The sequence below is a fragment of the Lissotriton helveticus genome, chromosome 5_2 (genome assembly GCF_964261635.1).
Source record: "Lissotriton helveticus chromosome 5_2, aLisHel1.1, whole genome shotgun sequence".
NCBI classification, from domain to species: domain Eukaryota; kingdom Metazoa; phylum Chordata; class Amphibia; order Caudata; family Salamandridae; genus Lissotriton; species Lissotriton helveticus.
The window spans coordinates 6,721,586-6,738,729 of record NC_136066.1 but is presented as its reverse complement, the minus strand read 5'-3'; the positions used below and the strand labels follow the sequence as shown (position 1 = coordinate 6,738,729).

The following is a 17,144-nucleotide window of genomic DNA, read 5'->3' as shown; positions in this document are numbered from 1 at the left end:
AGCAAAGTCCAGTCCAGGTCCAGTTGCCACAAGTCAACCATGTACTTCCAGAAAAAGGCCTCTTCCAGCTTGTTGTGTTCCTGTAGTCACACAGAAGGTCCACCATCTTGACCCTTGGTGTCCACTTCTTTTTTGTCCTGGGTGCAGGAGGGGCAGTTTCAGTCCATCTGATAGATACTTGCAGCCGCAGATTCCTATCCGTGGAATTATCCCCAGGCGTTGGACTGTATCCGGAATTCATTTTGTGAGCAGTACATCTGTGCACCGGTAGGTGGCTCCGTTCGGCTCCACTTGGCGTCGTCCGTGCTAGAAGTGACGTGTGCAGTGCCTATACAGGCGCCAACCCCGGCGCGCTGACGTTAGTTAATTTAGTTGTTTTGTTTTTTTGTGCTCTTGTCTGCGCATATCTAGGGAGATTTCTGAGGCAGGGATTGCCAGATGGATGTCATGTGTATTTACAGTCACACATGCTACGAACGGAGTATGTTCCGTACCCTGTTAGAATCTCTTTGTTTCATGTAGTGCTGTAGATTCCCATGCGCCTGCCAGCCTCCCCGGAAGCCAGTGTTTGCTACAGATATCTTTCACTTAATGTTACTTTCTTTCTACTCACATGGAAACTATTCTTGCACTACTCGCTACTCCATTCCTACTCTCACTGGTTGGGTGAAAACCAGTCTCAGAATGGAGTTGGTGTTCATGCGCGTCACTACCAGACGAGGAGTGACTGTGATCTCGTGACCTGAAAGACTTCTTAGAAGAAAAACACGTTGTAATCATCCAAGCCCAACACCAGACGGCAGGAGTATGCAGAGTATGTGAATCTACAGCACTACATACAGCAAGCAGATGCTTACAAGGTAAGTACCATCATCCTCTCTGATCATGAGCATCTGTCCTGAGATAGGCCACCTCTTCCAGAGGGCATCCTGTTGCAGCGGCAGGGCAGGTCCTGTGCCGTCTGCCCCACAGGCATGGAGTTTGAGCGGCGGCATTCGCCTGCTTTCCATCCTCATTCCGAGATTGTGTATTTCACCCTGGCTGCCAGGGGGCCCTCTTTCTATGTGAAACGTTGGGATAAGTTTGTAACCGGGTGTCGAACCCGCAATATGGACCCAGTCCAAAGTATCGGATGACTTGTTTTTGGTTTTATCTCTGGCCCAGTAAGGACTTGCTGTAGGCGCTGTTAAAGGTTATTTGTCAGCTTTTTTGTGTTTGAAAGACCAGCCATCCGTATTTATTTAAATCAAAAGGTTTGATGCAGTATTCCTCCCAAACCCTGTGTGATGCCACCGCGGGATCTGAATTCGGTCCACAGTTTCTTCGAAGCAATGCACAGCTTTCCACCGGGGAGATTGGGGATGACCCCTCTCCCTGGAGTCATCCTTTATCCCCTTGCTTGTGTCTTGTAGAATGACTCCAGTCACCAGTGCTTCTGAAAGTTTCTGTTTATTGATCGCTGTGTTTCTGGGGTTTATGCAGGTGTGACGTTTCGCATGTGACTCTCTGGCCTTTTCCTTAGGGGCGGATGGTGACACCGTGCCAGTGGAAGTCCATGAAGCCTTGAAGACTGCGATGGACAAGCTGCAGGTAAACAATCTGATACAAAAGGTGCATCGATTGCGATCACTCACATGTTTATATCTTCCTGCAGACATTCTGTTTTAAGGTACTGCACACGCGGACTACTCTTTTTACTTAAGGTTCTGGTTAATTGTTCAGTACTCTTCTGCCCTTGCAGTGAGGTTGAAGCTGTAAAAATGCTCATGTGAATCATTTCAGAGTGGAGTGGAGTGGAGTGGAGTGGAGTGGAGTGGAGTGGAGTGGAGACTTTGGATGTCACATCTGGAATTGTAGTGTGCTTGAAGCTCCTGAATGTTTGGGACACCAGGAGAGTGAACTTTGGCCCTGCCCCAACATGATCATTTGTTGACAAAGTTCCTCAAGCCGTGTGATCGAGGCTAATGGGGTGTATTCTGTCTTCACAGCTGCGCTTTAGAGACCTGATGCAGGAGAAGGCTGATTTAAAGGACCGCGTGGAGGAGCTGGAGCACCGGTGCATACAGCTTTCAGGAGAGACGGACACCATTGGTGAGCATGGAGCTTAGAAGCAAAGCTGAAGGATTGAGGCTTGACTCTGACCCGCCCCTGCTGCTTGCCCTGCACCTCCTTTGGACTTAAAATATGTAGAGCATTATGAATGCTGCCCGCATTGCGCACAGCTATGCCTCGTACTTTTTCCCTGGAGCTTACAACCCAGACTTAGGTTTGCACATCTCGATTTGGGCTGTCCTCCTCAGGCATTTGGCGCACCGAGAAATAGAAGCCCTCCCTTCATTATTACAATCTTAAATCATGATGTGAAGATGTATATGAAGCTTCCTTCTCTCACGCTCTCAGGACTAGGATGTGCAGACGAGGATGAATGCTGTCCAACTCCTGTACAGCCGTTCTCATGGACGCTTCTACTTACCAGGTGCCAGACTAGATCCAGAAAGTTTTGCCAGCAAAGCTCCCATGTTGCCACTAGGGACGCCATGCAGCTTCGCCTTAACTCTGCTTTGACTCCTCACCTCCTTGGAAGTGATGGAGCAAGCCAAATAGAAGAGCCAACCCTGCGTGCTGATAGCAGTTTCTTTTTGTGCCTTCCGACACAGATCCAGAATTTCCCTCCCAATCCTCTCTGCCTTTCGATGACTGTTAAAACTGAGATTCAGTGTGCTAGCGACTGCTGTGTCCTCCTAAGACTACAAGTTTCAAATCTTGCTGTGATTGTTAAAAAACAGATGTCAGTCACAGACCCGCACAAGGTGTCTCTCTGGTGTTTGGGCTCAGGACATGACTCAGTCGAGCAACAAGAGTGTTCGCTTTTTCACCCGAAGACAATCGAGGACTGAGAAACAAAGTTATACAACGCAATACACAAAATTTAGTCAGGTAACGCCGTCTCCAAGTCGAAGGTGCAGACTCGCTCTTGCAAGAGGCCATCTTGGCAGTCGAAGTCCTCCGGTAAGTCAAAATCAAAGTCCAAATGCAAGCACAAGAAAGTGAAGCAAGACTTGACTCCTATCCCACCACTCTCTATCCAAAGAGAAGGCACGAGGCTGTCGAAATGTGAGCTGGTCTCCTTCCAGATCTCCGGTTGCGGAGCATATTCCAAAGCTGGTCCCAGTGTGTCCCAAACGTTCAGAACAATCGACAAAGCCGCAGCAAACTGGCATCTTTAAGAAGGCCATGCTGCAGATATTTGGCGTGCTTCCAGCTCGCTCTGGCAGGCCCTCGATCCCCAAGAATCTTACCAAGATCAACGACGCATTATCCAAAAAGCAGCCTCAGGAAGGACTGTGTGCTCATTCTATCCGGACCAAAGTTGCTACCCCTGCACTGGCACGCAGAGCTCCTGTCCTGGACGTCTCTCCATACTTTCTCTAAGCGCTATTGTTTGGGCGGTCAGGTTCACTAGAAGGTGTATTTTGTCCGCTCCGTTCTGCAGGTCTTTCTGGTTCTAGTCCGTTCACGGTCCCACCTTAGAATCGGTACAGCTTTGGTATCTATTCAGAAGGTGAGGTGTCTGCAACTAGAAGTCTCTATCAGAAGAGCAAGTCTCTCACCTTTGGTAATGCTCCTTCCGGAAAAGACTCTATCGAGCCACAGGTTCCTCACTGTCCCTCCCATACTCCCTGCTGTGTGATTGGACTCCATCCATTCATAAGATCCAACTCTACGTATCTGCACACTGGTCACAACCAACTCGCTTTTGGGCCTCTGTGTCTGGGCGCGTTGACCGCCCGAAAGCAATGAACGCCAGCGCGCTGGAGTGGATCCTATATAGGCTTCACATGCAACTTCCGGAGTGGCATGGCTTAAGCTCTGAGCCATGTGGCACCGCCTGCTGGCACACAGATGTGCTACAAACAAGTTTCCGGATACAGTTTGATGTTTGAGGAAGTATTCAAAAGGTGAGCCATTTGCAAATAAATAGTCTCTACCTGAAAGATCCTTACCAAATGGTAAGTCACTTGTGTGTTAGCACACGGGGTGACTCTTACAAGTGACTCCGCTCTGTCACTTTCGGGGCAGTCTGGAGTGAACGTGGAGCTATGCAGCTCACAACAGCATTGCTGGCCAAAGATTTCTGAACCTTGTCTGGTTCTTGAGTATTCCCAAGGGAGGAATCTGCTGTTAGAATATCTACCAGAAGGAATATTACCAAAGGTAAATAACTTGTCTTCTACTTCCGAGCCCCCCACCTTGGCCTCAGATATATAAAGGGTTCAGCTTTCTTTACTCTCCTGACAGAGGTTATCGTCTTTCAATGTCCTCCGTTGTTGCAAAGCAAGCAGCTAGGGTTTGAACTGCTGAACTAGGAGTACATTCCTCTGTAAGTGACTGACTGATTAGGGGCATACATCTTACTACCATTGACTAGGTGTTATCTCGCCCCTAGATAGGACTGTGCTCTTCCCCCCCCCTACATAGTCTTTGCTCCATTTCCGTGATTATTTGTTTCTCCCCAACGCCTTCCAAGCTCCTCTTCCCCTGCACTGCTTGTTTGCCTCTACTCCCCCGTATGCCTTGTTTGCCCTTCCTTGTGTATGTTCTTACTCCAGGGGTGCTGTTTGCCCCTCCCCCTGAATGGATGGTTTTCTCATGCCCCAGATATGGTGTTTATTACGTCGTCTGGACGGACTGTTTTCTCTGTCTGTTTCCTGATGTTGTGTCTGTCTTGTATGTGTTCTCCACTCCTTCTCCTCCCCGGATTTGTTGTTTACTCAACGTTCCATTGATGTGGCATTTGCTACTCCTCCATTCATGCAGTTTGTTCTTCCTCTCACAGACATTTCTTTTGCTGCTGCTCCTCCTCTTGTTGTATGGTCTCCTTCTCCTTAGTTTGATCGGTTGTTTGCTCCTCGGATGCAACAGTTTCAACACCTCCAAACCCGTCCCTTATGTTTGCTTGTCTTCCTCCGTACATGCAGTTTGTCCCACCTCCTCAGAATGTGGTGTTTGTCCCTCAATCCAGTTTGCTTCTCACTGCCCCCTTTCTCCTGAACCCAGTTTGCTCCCTGACTGGCACACTTCCTAGCAGTTACCTTTAAGCTTGCTATGGTGCTCATCCAATCCTTGTGCATGCTGGCCACGATTCCCTCTCCTTTTGTACTGGACCCTATCCAAAGCTGAGCGCAGATCACTCCTGCCACATTCCCTCTCTACTTCTGTAGTTTGTCTCCCAGCATCTGCAAGGATTTTAACTCGCCTGCTGCACCGAAGTGCCTCTCCACCGTCCCCTCTGGTGATCTCATTAAAGCGTACTCCTCCTTCTACGCTCAGGATAATACGTTTTGCAACCTCTCTCTAAACCCTTTTCTCACCCCCTAACATTCTTATTGGACCCCTATTTGAATGTGAGACTTCTTCTCAAGTATGTGTGTGTCTCCTCATTCCACCCTCCCCCCCTCGGACAGCCAGTTCTCTCCTCATCTGCCTTGAGCCTCCACCTGCTCTATTCCCGGTTAGCCCCTATGTCCATGCAAGCGATGTTTGCGCTTTCCTTTCCAGTGTATTTCCTCCCACCTGTAACCGTTCCCTCCCTGGCTTGTCTTTGTTGTAGGTGAGTACATCGCTCTGTATCAGAGCCAGCGGGCCATCCTGAAGCAGCGCCATCGCGAAAAGGAGGAGTACATCAGCCGGCTGTCCCAGGACAAGGAGGAGATGAAGGTACTGCATAGTTCTCTGATTCCCTAGTGGCTGTGGAGGAAGGCACCAAGGCAGTGGGTCCGAGAGGATGTACGTACTCTTAATGTGAGCATGTGACACAAGATGAAAGCGTGGGGAATGTGCCATTAGAGGGAAGGAAGATAACGAGGTTGGAACGTGGAAAAGTAATCTGAAATCTCCCCATTCTGCTCTTCGGGAAGGGTACAGCGGTGCTTCGCTGTAACTTTGCACCGTGGCTCGTCTACAGCCACGCTTGACGTGGGGCACAAGGAGCCCTGCTTCATAACCCCTAGATGTCCTTTGGGTGAGTCACATTTGCAGTGAGAGACACTTCAGTTCTACAGAGGAATGGCTGGTCTTTAATGTGTTGATACAACCTCTTGAGACAAGTGTTCAGGACAGCTGGGAAAAGCGGTGCCTCTCCTCCCTTTTGTGTCACATCCCTGTTTTCCCCCCACAATGAAATCCTTGGTCACCTAAGTCCACTGGAGTTGCTTCATCTATTTACTGTGCTGATGGCTGGAGGTCCTAACCCCTCTGTGCTTGCAGGTGGCTCACCTTCCCAGGCTCTGTGGTGACTGGTGGGGGCCGTGATGTGTAGTCCAAGGATGCCAGACGCAGGTGGCTCACCTTCCCAGGCTCTGTGGTAACTGGTGGGGGCAGCGATGTGTAGTCCAGGGATGCAAGACGCAGGTGGCTCACCTTCCCAGGCTCTGTGGTGACTGGTCGGGCCGTGATGTGTAGTCCAGGGATGCAAGACGTAGGTGGCTCACCTTCCCAGGCTCTGTGGTGACTGGTGGGGGCCGTGATGTGTAGTCCAGGGATACAAGACGCAGGTGGCTCACCTTCCCAGGCTCTGTGGTGACTGGTGGGGGCCGCGATGTGTAGTCCAGGGATGCAAGACGTAGGTGGCTCACCTTCCCAGGCTCTGTGGTGACTGGTGGGGGCAGCGATGTGTAGTCCAGGGATGCAAGACGCAGGTGGCTCACCTTCCCAGGCTCTGTGGTGACTGGTGGGGGGCGTGATGTGTAGTCCAGGGATGCAAGACGCAGGTGGCTCACCTTCCCAGGCTCTGTGGTGACTGGTGGGGGCCGTGATGTGTAGTCCAGGGATGCAAGACGCAGGTGGCTCACCTTCCCAGGCTCTGTGGTGACTGGTGGGGGCCGCGATGTGTAGCCCAGGGATGCCAGACGCAGGTGGCTCACCTTCCCAGGCTCTGTGGTGACTGGTGGGGGCAGTGATGTGTAGGACAGGGATGCAAGACGCAGGTGGCTCACCTTCCCAGGCACTGTGGTGACTGCTGGGGGCAGCGATGTGTAGTCCAAGGATGCCAGACGCAGGTGGCTCACCTTCCCAGGCTCTGTGGTGACTGGTGGGGGCAGTGATGTGTAGTCCAGGGATACAAGACGCAGGTGGCTCACCTTCCCAGTCTCTGTGGTGACTGGTGGGGGCAGCGATGTGTAGCCCAGGGATGCCAGACGCAGGTGGCTCACCTTCCCAGGCTCTGTGACTGGTGGGGGCAGCGATGTGTAGTCCAGGGATGCAAGACGCAGGTGGCTCACCTTCCCAGGCTCTGTGGTGACTGGTGGGGGCAGCGATGTGTGGTCCAGGGATGCAAGACGCAGGTGGCTCACCTTCCCAGGCTCTGTGGTGACTGGTGGGGGCAGCGATGTGTAGTCCAGGGATGCCAGACGCAGGTGTCTCACCTTCCCAGGCTCTGTGGTGACTGGTGGGGGCAGCGATGTGTAGCCCAGGGATGCAAGACGCAGGTGGCTCACCTTCCCAGGCTCTGTGGTGACTGGTGGGGGCAGCGATGTGTAGTCCAGGGATGCAAGACGCAGGTGGCTCACCTTCCCAGGCTCTGTGGTGACTGGTGGGGGCCGTGATGTGTAGGACAGGGATGCAAGACGCAGGTGGCTCACCTTCCCAGGCTCTGTGGTGACTGGTGGGGGCAGCGATGTGTAGTCCAGGGATGCAAGACGCAGGTGGCTCACCTTCCCAGGCTCTGTGGTGACTGGTGGGGGCAGCGATGTGTAGTCCAGGGATGCAAGACGCAGGTGGCTCACCTTCCCAGGCTCTGTGGTGACTGGTGGGGGCCGTGATGTGTAGGACAGGGATGCAAGACGCAGGTGGCTCACCTTCCCAGGCTCTGTGGTGACTGGTGGGGGCAGCGATGTGTGGTCCAGGGATGCAAGACGCAGGTGGCTCACCTTCCCAGGCTCTGTGGTGACTGGTGGGGGCCGCGATGTGTAGCCCAGGGATGCAAGACGCAGGTGGCTCACCTTCCCAGGCTCTGTGGTGACTGGTGGGGGGCGTGATGTGTAGTCCAGGGATGCCAGATGCAGGTGGCTCACCTTCCCAGGCTCTGTGGTGACTGGTGGGGGCAGCGATGTGTAGTCCAGGGATGCCAGACGCAGGTGGCTCACCTTCCCAAGCTCTGTGGTGACTGCTGGGTGCAGCGATGTGTAGTCCAGGGATGCCAGACGCAGGTGGCTCACCTTCCCAAGCTCTGTGGTGACTGCTGGGTGCAGCGATGTGTAGTCCAGGGATGCAAGACGCAGGTGGCTCACCTTCCCAAGCTCTGTGGTGACTGGTGGGGGCCCTTGATGTGTAGTCCAGGGATGCAAGACGCAGGTGGCTCACCTTCCCAGGCTCTGTGGTGACTGGTGGGGGCAGCGATGTGTAGTCCGGGGATGCAAGACGCAGGTGGCTCACCTTCCCAGGCTCTGTGACTGGTGGGGGCAGCGATGTGTAGTTCAGGGATGCCAGACGCAGGTGGCTCACCTTCCCAGGCTCTGTGGTAACTGGTGGGGGCCGTGATGTGTAGTCCAGGGATGCAAGACGCAGGTGGCTCACCTTCCCAGGCTCTGTGGTGACTGGTGGGGGCAGCGATGTGTAGTCCGGGGATGCAAGACGCAGGTGGCTCACCTTCCCAGGCTCTGTGACTGGTGGGGGCAGCGATGTGTAGTTCAGGGATGCCAGACGCAGGTGGCTCACCTTCCCAGGCTCTGTGGTAACTGGTGGGGGCCGTGATGTGTAGTCCAGGGATGCCAGACGCAGGTGGCTCACCTTCCCAGGCTCTGTGGTGACTGGCGGGGGCCGTGATGTGTAGGACAGGGATGCAAGACGCAGGTGGCTCACCTTCCCAGGCTCTGTGGTGACTGGTGGGGGCCGTGATGTGTAGGACAGGGATGCAAGACGCAGGTGGCTCACCTTCCCAGGCTCTGTGGTGACTGGTGGGGGCCGTGATGTGTAGTCCAGGAATGCCAGATGCAGGTGGCTCACCTTCCCAGGCTCTGTGGTGACTGGTGGGGCAGCGATGTGTAGGACAGGGATGCAAGACGCAGGTGGCTCACCTTCCCAGGCTCTGTGGTGACTGGTGGGGCAGCGATGTGTAGGACAGGGATGCAAGACGCAGGTGGCTCACCTTCCCAGGCTCTGTGGTGACTGGTGGGGCAGCGATGTGTAGGACAGGGATGCAAGACGCAGGTGGCTCACCTTCCCAGGCTCTGTGGTGACTGGTGGGGGCCCTTGATGTGTAGTCCAGGGATGCAAGACGCAGGTGGCTCACCTTCCCAGGCACTGTGGTGACTGGTGGGGGGCGTGATGTGTAGTCCAGGGATGCAAGACGCAGGTGTCGCACCTTCCCAAGCTCTGTCGTGACTGGTGGGGGCAGCGATGTGTAGTCCAGGGATGCAAGACGCAGGTGTCGCACCTTCCCAAGCTCTGTCGTGACTGGTGGGGGCAGCGATGTGTAGTCCAGGGATGCAAGACGCAGGTGGCTCACCTTCCCAGGCTCTGTGGTGACTGGTGGGGGCAGCGATGTGTAGTTCAGGGATGCAAGACGCAGGTGGCTCACCTTCCCAGGCTCTGTGGTGACTGCTGGGGGCAGTGATATGTATTCCAGGGATGCCAGATGCAGGTGGCTCACCTTCCCAGGCTCTCTGTTGACTGGTGGGGGCCGTGATGTGTAGTCCAGGGATGCAAGACGCAGGTGTCGCACCTTCCCAAGCTCTGTCGTGACTGGTGGGGGCAGCGATGTGTAGTCCAGGGATGCAAGACGCAGGTGGCTCACCTTCCCAGGCTCTGTGGTGACTGGTGGGGGCCGTGATGTGTAGTCCAGGGATGCAAGACGCAGGTGGCTCACCTTCCCAGGCTCTGTGGTGACTGCTGGGGGCAGTGATATGTATTCCAGGGATGCCAGATGCAGGTGGCTCACCTTCCCAGGCTCTGTGGTGACTGGTGGGGGCCGTGATCTGTAGTCCAGGGATGCCAGTCGCAGGTGGCTCACCTTCCCAGGCTCTGTGGTGACTGGTGGGGGCAGCGATGTGTAGTCCAGGGATGCCAGACGCAGGTGGCTCACCTTCCCAGGCTCGGTGGTGACTGGTGGGGGCAGCGATGTGTAGTCCAGGGATGCCAGACGCAGGTGGCTCACCTTCCCAGGCTCTGTGGTGACTGGTTGGGGCAGTGATGTGTAGTTCAGGGATGCCAGACGCAGGTGGCTCACCTTCCCAGGCTCTGTGGTGACTGCTGGGGGCAGCGATGTGTAGTCCAGGGATGCCAGACGCAGGTGGCTCACCTTCCCCGGCTCTGTGGTGACTGGTGGGGGCAGCGATGTGTAGTCCAGGGAGGCCAGACGCAGGTGGCTCACCTTACCAGGCTCTGTGGTGACTGCTGGGGGCAGCGATGTGTAGTCCAGGGATGCAAGACGCAGGTGGCTGACCTTCCCAGGCTCTGTGGTGACTGGTGGGGGCCGTGATGTGTAGTCCAGGGATGCAAGACGCAGGTGGCTCACCTTCCCAGGCTCTGTGACTGGTGGGGGCAGCGATGTGTGGTCCAGGGATGCCAGACGCAGGTGGCTCACCTTCCCAGGCTCTGTGGTGACTGGGGGGGGCAGCGATGTGTAGTCCAGGGATGCCAGACGCAGGTGGCTCACCTTCCCAGGCTGTGTGGTGACTGGTGGGGGCAGCGATGTGTAGTACAGGGATGCAAGACGCAGGTGGCTCACCTTCCCAGGCTCTGTGGTGACTGGTGGGGGCCGTGATGTGTAGCCCAGGGATGCAAGACGCAGGTGGCTCACCTTCCCAAGCTCTGTGATGACTGGTGGGGCCGTGATGTGTAGTTCAGGGATGCCAGACGCAGGTGGCTCACCTTCCCAGGCTCTGTGGTGACTGGTGGGGACAGCGATGTGTAGCCCAGGGATGCCAGACGCAGGTGGCTCACCTTCCCAGGCTCTGTGGTGACTGGTGGGGGCCGTGATGTGTAGTCCAGGGATGCAAGACGCAGGTGGCTCACCTTCCCAGGCTCTGTGGTGACTGCTGGGGGCAGTGATATGTATTCCAGGGATGCCAGATGCAGGTGGCTCACCTTCCCAGGCTCTGTGGTGACTGGTGGGGACAGCGATGTGTAGCCCAGGGATGCCAGACGCAGGTGGCTCACCTTCCCAGGCTCTGTGGTGACTGGTGGGGGCCGTGATGTGTAGTCCAGGGATGCAAGACGCAGGTGGCTCACCTTCCCAGGCTCTGTGGTGACTGGTGGGGGCCGTGATCTGTAGTCCAGGGATGCCAGTCGCAGGTGGCTCACCTTCCCAGGCTCTGTGGTGACTGGTGGGGGCAGCGATGTGTAGTACAGGGATGCAAGACGCAGGTGGCTCACCTTCCCAGGCTCTGTGGTGACTGGTGGGGCAGCGATGTGTAGGACAGGGATGCAAGACGCAGGTGGCTCACCTTCCCAGGCTCTGTGGTGACTGGTGGGGGCCGTGATGTGTAGTCCAGGGATGCAAGACGCAGGTGGCTCACCTTCCCAGGCTCAGTGGTGACTGCTGGGTGCAGCGATGTGTAGGACAGGGATGCAAGACGCAGGTGGCTCACCTTCCCAGGCTCTGTGGTGACTGGTGGGGCAGCGATGTGTAGGACAGGGATGCAAGACGCAGGTGGCTCACCTTCCCAGGCTCTGTGGTGACTGGTGGGGGCCGTGATGTGTAGTCCAGGGATACAAGACGCAGGTGGCTCACCTTCCCAGGCTCTGTGGTGACTGGTGGGGGCCGTGATGTGTAGTCCAGGGATGCAAGACGCAGGTGGCTCACCTTCCCAGGCTCTGTGACTGGTGGGGGCAGCGATGTGTAGTCCAGGGATGCAAGACACAGGTGGCTCACCTTCCCAGGCTCTGTGGTGACTGGTAGGGGCAGTGATGTGTAGTCCAGGGATGCCAGATGCAGGTGGCTCACCTTCCCAAGCTCTGTGGTGACTGGTGGGGGCAGCGATGTGTGGTCCAGGGATGCAAGACGCAGGTGGCTCACCTTCCCAGGCTCTGTGGTGACTGGTCGGGCCGTGATGTGTAGTCCAGGGATGCCAGACGCAGGTGGCTCACCTTCCCAGGCTCTGTGGTGACTGGTGGGGGCCGTGATGTGTAGCCCAGGGATGCCAGACGCAGGTGGCTCACCTTCCCAGGCTCTGTGGTGACTGGTGGGGGCAGCGATGTGTAGTCCAGGGATGCAAGACGCAGGTGGCTCACCTTCCCAGGCTCTGTGGTGACTGGTGGGGGCAGTGATGTGTAGTCCAGGGATGCAAGACGCAGGTGGCTCACCTTCCCAGGCTCTGTGGTGACTGGTGGGGGCCGTGATGTGTAGTCCAGGGATGCAAGACGCAGGTGGCTCACCTTCCCAGGCTCTGTGGTGACTGGTGGGGGCCGTGATGTGTAGTCCAGGGATGCAAGACGCAGGTGGCTCACCTTCCCAGGCTCTGTGGTGACTGGTGGGGGCAGCGATGTGTGGTCCAGGGATGCAAGACGCAGGTGGCTCACCTTCCCAGGCTCTGTGGTGACTGGTGGGGGCCGTGATGTGTAGTCCAGGGATGCAAGACGCAGGTGGCTCACCTTCCCAGGCTCTGTGGTGACTGGTGGGGGCCGTGATGTGTAGTCCAGGGATGCAAGACGCAGGTGGCTCACCTTCCCAGGCTCTGTGGTGACTGCTGGGGGCAGCGATGTGTGGTCCGGGGATGCAAGACGCAGGTGGCTCACCTTCCCAGGCTCTGTGGTGACTGGTGGGGGCCGTGATGTGTAGTCCAGGGATGCAAGACGCAGGTGTCTCACCTTCCCAGGCTCTGTGGTGACCGGTTGGGTATACACCCGTTACAACGCATTTTTTACAACGCACTACCATTACAACGGAACTTTTACAACGCAAATACTATTACAACGCATTTATTTACAACGCATGTTTTTACAACGCAGGTACCTTTACAACGCATACCATTACAACGTAAGTATTGGTAAGTATATAATTATATTTAAAATGTTATATGTTAGGTTTTTTTTTAAAGGGATATTTTTAGGGTTCAGGGTCAGTTTTGGTTTTTTGGGTAAAGGGGTATTTTTAGGGTTCAGGGTCAGTTTTGGGTTTTTGGATAAAGGGGTATTTTTAGGGTTCAGGGTCAGTTTTGGGTTTTTGGGTAAAGGGGTATTTTTAGGGTTCAGGGTCAGTTTTCAGTTTTTGGGTAAAGGGGTATTTTTAGGGTTCAGGGTCAGTTTTGGGTTTTTGGGTAAAGGGGTATTTTTAGGGTTCAGGGTCAGTTTTGGGTAAAGGGGTATTTTTAGGGTTCAGGGTCAGTTTTGGGTTTTTGGGTAAAGGGGTATTTTTAGGGTTCAGGGTCAGTTTTCAGTTTTTGGGTAAAGGGGTATTTTTAGGGTTCAGGGTCAGTTTTGGGTTTTTGGGTAAAGGGGTATTTTTAGGGTTCAGGGTCAGTTTTCAGTTTTTGGGTAAAGGGGTATTTTTAGGGTTTAGGGTCAGTTTTCAGTTTTTGGATAAAGGGGTATTTTTTGGGTTCAGGGTCAGTTTTGGGTTTTTGGGGTACAGGGGTACAGGGTAAAAATAAAATTAAATTAAATTTAAATTAAATTAATTAAATGAAATTAAATTAAATTAAATACAATTACATTAAATTATATTAATTTTAAATAATTTACAATTAAAAAAATTATATATACTTACCAATACTTACGTTGTAATGGTATGCGTTGTAAAGGTACCTGCGTTGTAAAAAAATGCGTTGTAAATACATGCGTTGTAATAGTATTTGCGTTGTAAAAGTCCCGTTGTAACGGTATGCGTTGTAAAAGTATGCGTTTTAACGTCATACATCCCTCTGGTTGGGGCAGCGATGTGTAGTCCAGGGATGCAAGACGCAGGTGGCTCACCTTCCCAGGCTCTGTGGTGACTGGTTGGGGCAGTGATGTGTAGTTCAGGGATGCCAGACGCAGGTGGCTCACCTTCCCAGGCTCTGTGGTGACTGGTGGGAGCAGCGATGTGTGGTCCGGGGATGCAAGACGCCGGTGGCTCACCTTCCCAAGCTCTGTGGTGACTGGTGGGGGCCGTGATGTGTGGTCCGGGGATGCAAGACGCAGGTGGCTCACCTTCCCAGGCTCTGTGGTGACTGGTGGGAGCAGCGATGTGTGGTCCGGGGATGCAAGACGCAGGTGGCTCACCTTCCCAGGCTCTGTGGTGACTGGTGGGGGCCGTGATGTGTAGTCCAGGGATGCAAGACGCAGGTGGCTCACCTTCCCAGGCTCTGTGGTGACTGGTGGGGGCCGTGATGTGTAGCCCAGGGATGCAAGACGCAGGTGGCTCACCTTCCCAGGCTCTGTGATGACTGGTGGGGCCGTGATGTGTAGGACAGGGATGCCAGACGCAGGTGGCTCACCTTCCCAGGCTCTGTGGTGACTGGTGGGGGCCGTGATGTGTAGCCCAGGGATGCAAGACGCAGGTGGGCTCACCTTCCCAGGCTCTGTGGTGACTGGTGGGGGCCGTGATGTGTAGTCCAGGGATGCAAGACGCAGGTGGCTCACCTTCCCAGGCTCTGTGGTGACTGGTGGGGGCAGCGATGTGTAGTCCAGGGATGCAAGACGCAGGTGGCTCACCTTCCCAGGCTCTGTGGTGACTGCTGGGGGCAGGGATGTGTAGTCCAGGGATGCAAGACGCAGGTGGATCACCTTCCCAGGCTCTGTGGTGACTGGTGGGGGCCGTGATGTGTAGTCCAGGGATGCAAGACGCAGGTAGGCTCACCTTCCCAGGCTCTGTGGTGACTGGTTGGGGCAGTGATGTGTAGTTCAGGGATGCCAGACGCAGGTGGCTCACCTTCCCAGGCTCTGTGGTGACTGGTGGGAGCAGCGATGTGTAGTTCAGGGATGCAATACGCAGGGGCTCACCTTCCCAGGCTCTGTGGTGACTGGTGGGGACAGCGATGTGTAGTCCAGGGATGCCAGACGCAGGTGGCTCACCTTCCCAGGCTCTGTGGTGACTGGTGTAGGCAGCGATGTGTGGTCCACATCACATCTTTCTACAATTAATCCCCCTAATTGCTCCTCCAGTGACGCAAGCACTAAATCAATCACTAGACCAGGCAGAATTTCCAGCCATCTGGAAGACAGCAGTAGTGACTCCCTTACTTAAAAAAGTGGGCACGGACATAAACAACCCTGCCAACTATCGGCCCATCTCACAGCTGCCATACCTGTCAAAGGTATTGGAAAAGCTAGTGAACAAACAGTTATCAAACTACCTGGAAACTAATGACCTGCTTGACGTCTCGCAGACGGGCTTTAGGTCGAATAACAGTACCGAGACAACTCTCTTGGCAGTACTGGATGACATCAGAAGTCGGGTTGATGAAGGTAAAACGGTGGCCCTGATATTGTTGGATTTATCAGCGGCTTTTGATACTGTATCTCATAACCTGCTAATACAAATGTTAGCTGCAAAAGGACTACAGGGAAAAGCCCTGACTTGGTTGAATTCTTTTTCATCAGACAGATCACAATCTGTCCGACTATGCAGCTATATTTCTTCACCTTGCAAGATCAAGTATGGCGTACCACAAGGGGCATCATTAAGTCCAACATTATTTAATGTTTATGTATCATCACTGGCCACTATTGGGAAGAAGTGGGTCGTTAACATCTGCTCATACGCCGATGATACACAACTAATGATTGCCTTAAATGGTGAAGAAGATCCTAAAAACAGACTGCTTAATTGCCTTTCTGAACTATCCAGATGGATGCAAGATCACTGTCTGAAATGAAATGCCGATAAATCGGAGATTTTATTGTTCGGTAGTTCCCAGCTACTTTGGGATGACACCTGGTGGCCCAACATCCTTGGCACCCCTCCCAAACCAACTCAAATGGCGAGGAACTTGGGAGTCTACATTGACAATGGATTGTCAATGAAAAACCACGTGACAACTATCTGTGGGAAAGGCTTTGCACTATTGAAAACGCTACGAAGAGTGTTTCCATGGATTCCCCTGGAATGCAGAAAGATCCTAGTACAGTCACTATTAATTAGTAGACTTGACTACGGGAACTCCCTATTCGTTGGCATGGCAGATTACCTATTCTCAAAATTACAACTTGTTCAAAATGCGGCAGCAAAAGCCGTATGCAACAAAAGAAAATACGACTCTGCCACAAGCTGTTTGAGAGCCTTACACTGGCTGCCAATGAGAGAAAGAGCCACTTTTGAAATGCTGTGCATCACTCACAGAGCATTGTATAAAACAGGCCCAACCATCCTAAAAAACAGAATCAATTTCTATGTCCCAAATAGAAATCTTCGCTCTCAACACACAGCAAGAGCGATAACCACTCGAATAAAGAAGGCTAGGACGGGTGGCCGTGCCTTCTCACATTTAGCGGCAAACCTTTGGAATGACTTGCCGACAGATCTGAGACTTACGGATGACTATCTTACCTTTAGGAAAAAACTCAAAACAACGCTGTTCCCTAACACTCACTAAATCATCAAATCACCATCAATAACCGCCAGTTATATGTACATCGTTTATTTCAGCGCCATGATATCCTTACAGGATGAATGTTAGCGCTTTACAAGTACTTTTACCATTACCATTACCAGGGATGCAAGACGCAGGTGGCTCACCTTCCCAGGCTCTGTGGTGACTGGTGGGGGCCGTGATGTGTAGGACAGGGATGCAAGACGCAGGTGGCTCACCTTCCCAGGCTCTGTGGTGACTGGTGGGGGCAGCGATGTGTAGGACAGGGATGCCAGACGCAGGTGGCTCACCTTCCCAGGCTCTGTGGTGACTGGTGGGGCAGCGATGTGTAGGACAGGGATGCAAGACGCAGGTGGCTCACCTTCCCAGGCTCTGTGGTGACTGGTGGGGGCCTTGATGTGAAGTCCAGGGATGCAAGACGCAGGTGGCTCACCTTCCCAGGCTCTGTGGTGACTGGTGGGGGCCTTGATGTGAAGTCCAGGGATGCAAGACTTATTTTGTACCCTTGTTGGAAGACCCCTTACTAGCTCTCGTAACTGCAAGGTTCGTCCACCCCATAACCTAGGTGCCTAGCTTTGCTCATAATGGAAGCTGTTTGTGTGGGGCATCGGTTTAACATGTACTGAGGGAATAGTA

General features: G+C 53.9%; 1 protein-coding gene across 4 annotated transcripts in view; it reads left to right on the top strand.

Annotated features, from left to right (window-relative positions):
- The window catches only part of GOLGA2 (golgin A2), a 355,961-nt gene that overhangs the window by 324,968 nt on the left and 13,849 nt on the right, over positions 1 to 17,144 (top strand). For all 4 annotated transcript variants that reach the window (XM_078646638.1, XM_078646641.1, XM_078646639.1 and 1 more), the window contains 3 exons: positions 1,523 to 1,590; positions 1,989 to 2,091; positions 5,612 to 5,718. In XM_078646638.1, the coding sequence (XP_078502764.1) occupies positions 1,523 to 1,590; positions 1,989 to 2,091; positions 5,612 to 5,718 (278 nt within the window). The remainder of the gene's footprint in view (positions 1 to 1,522; positions 1,591 to 1,988; positions 2,092 to 5,611; positions 5,719 to 17,144) is intronic.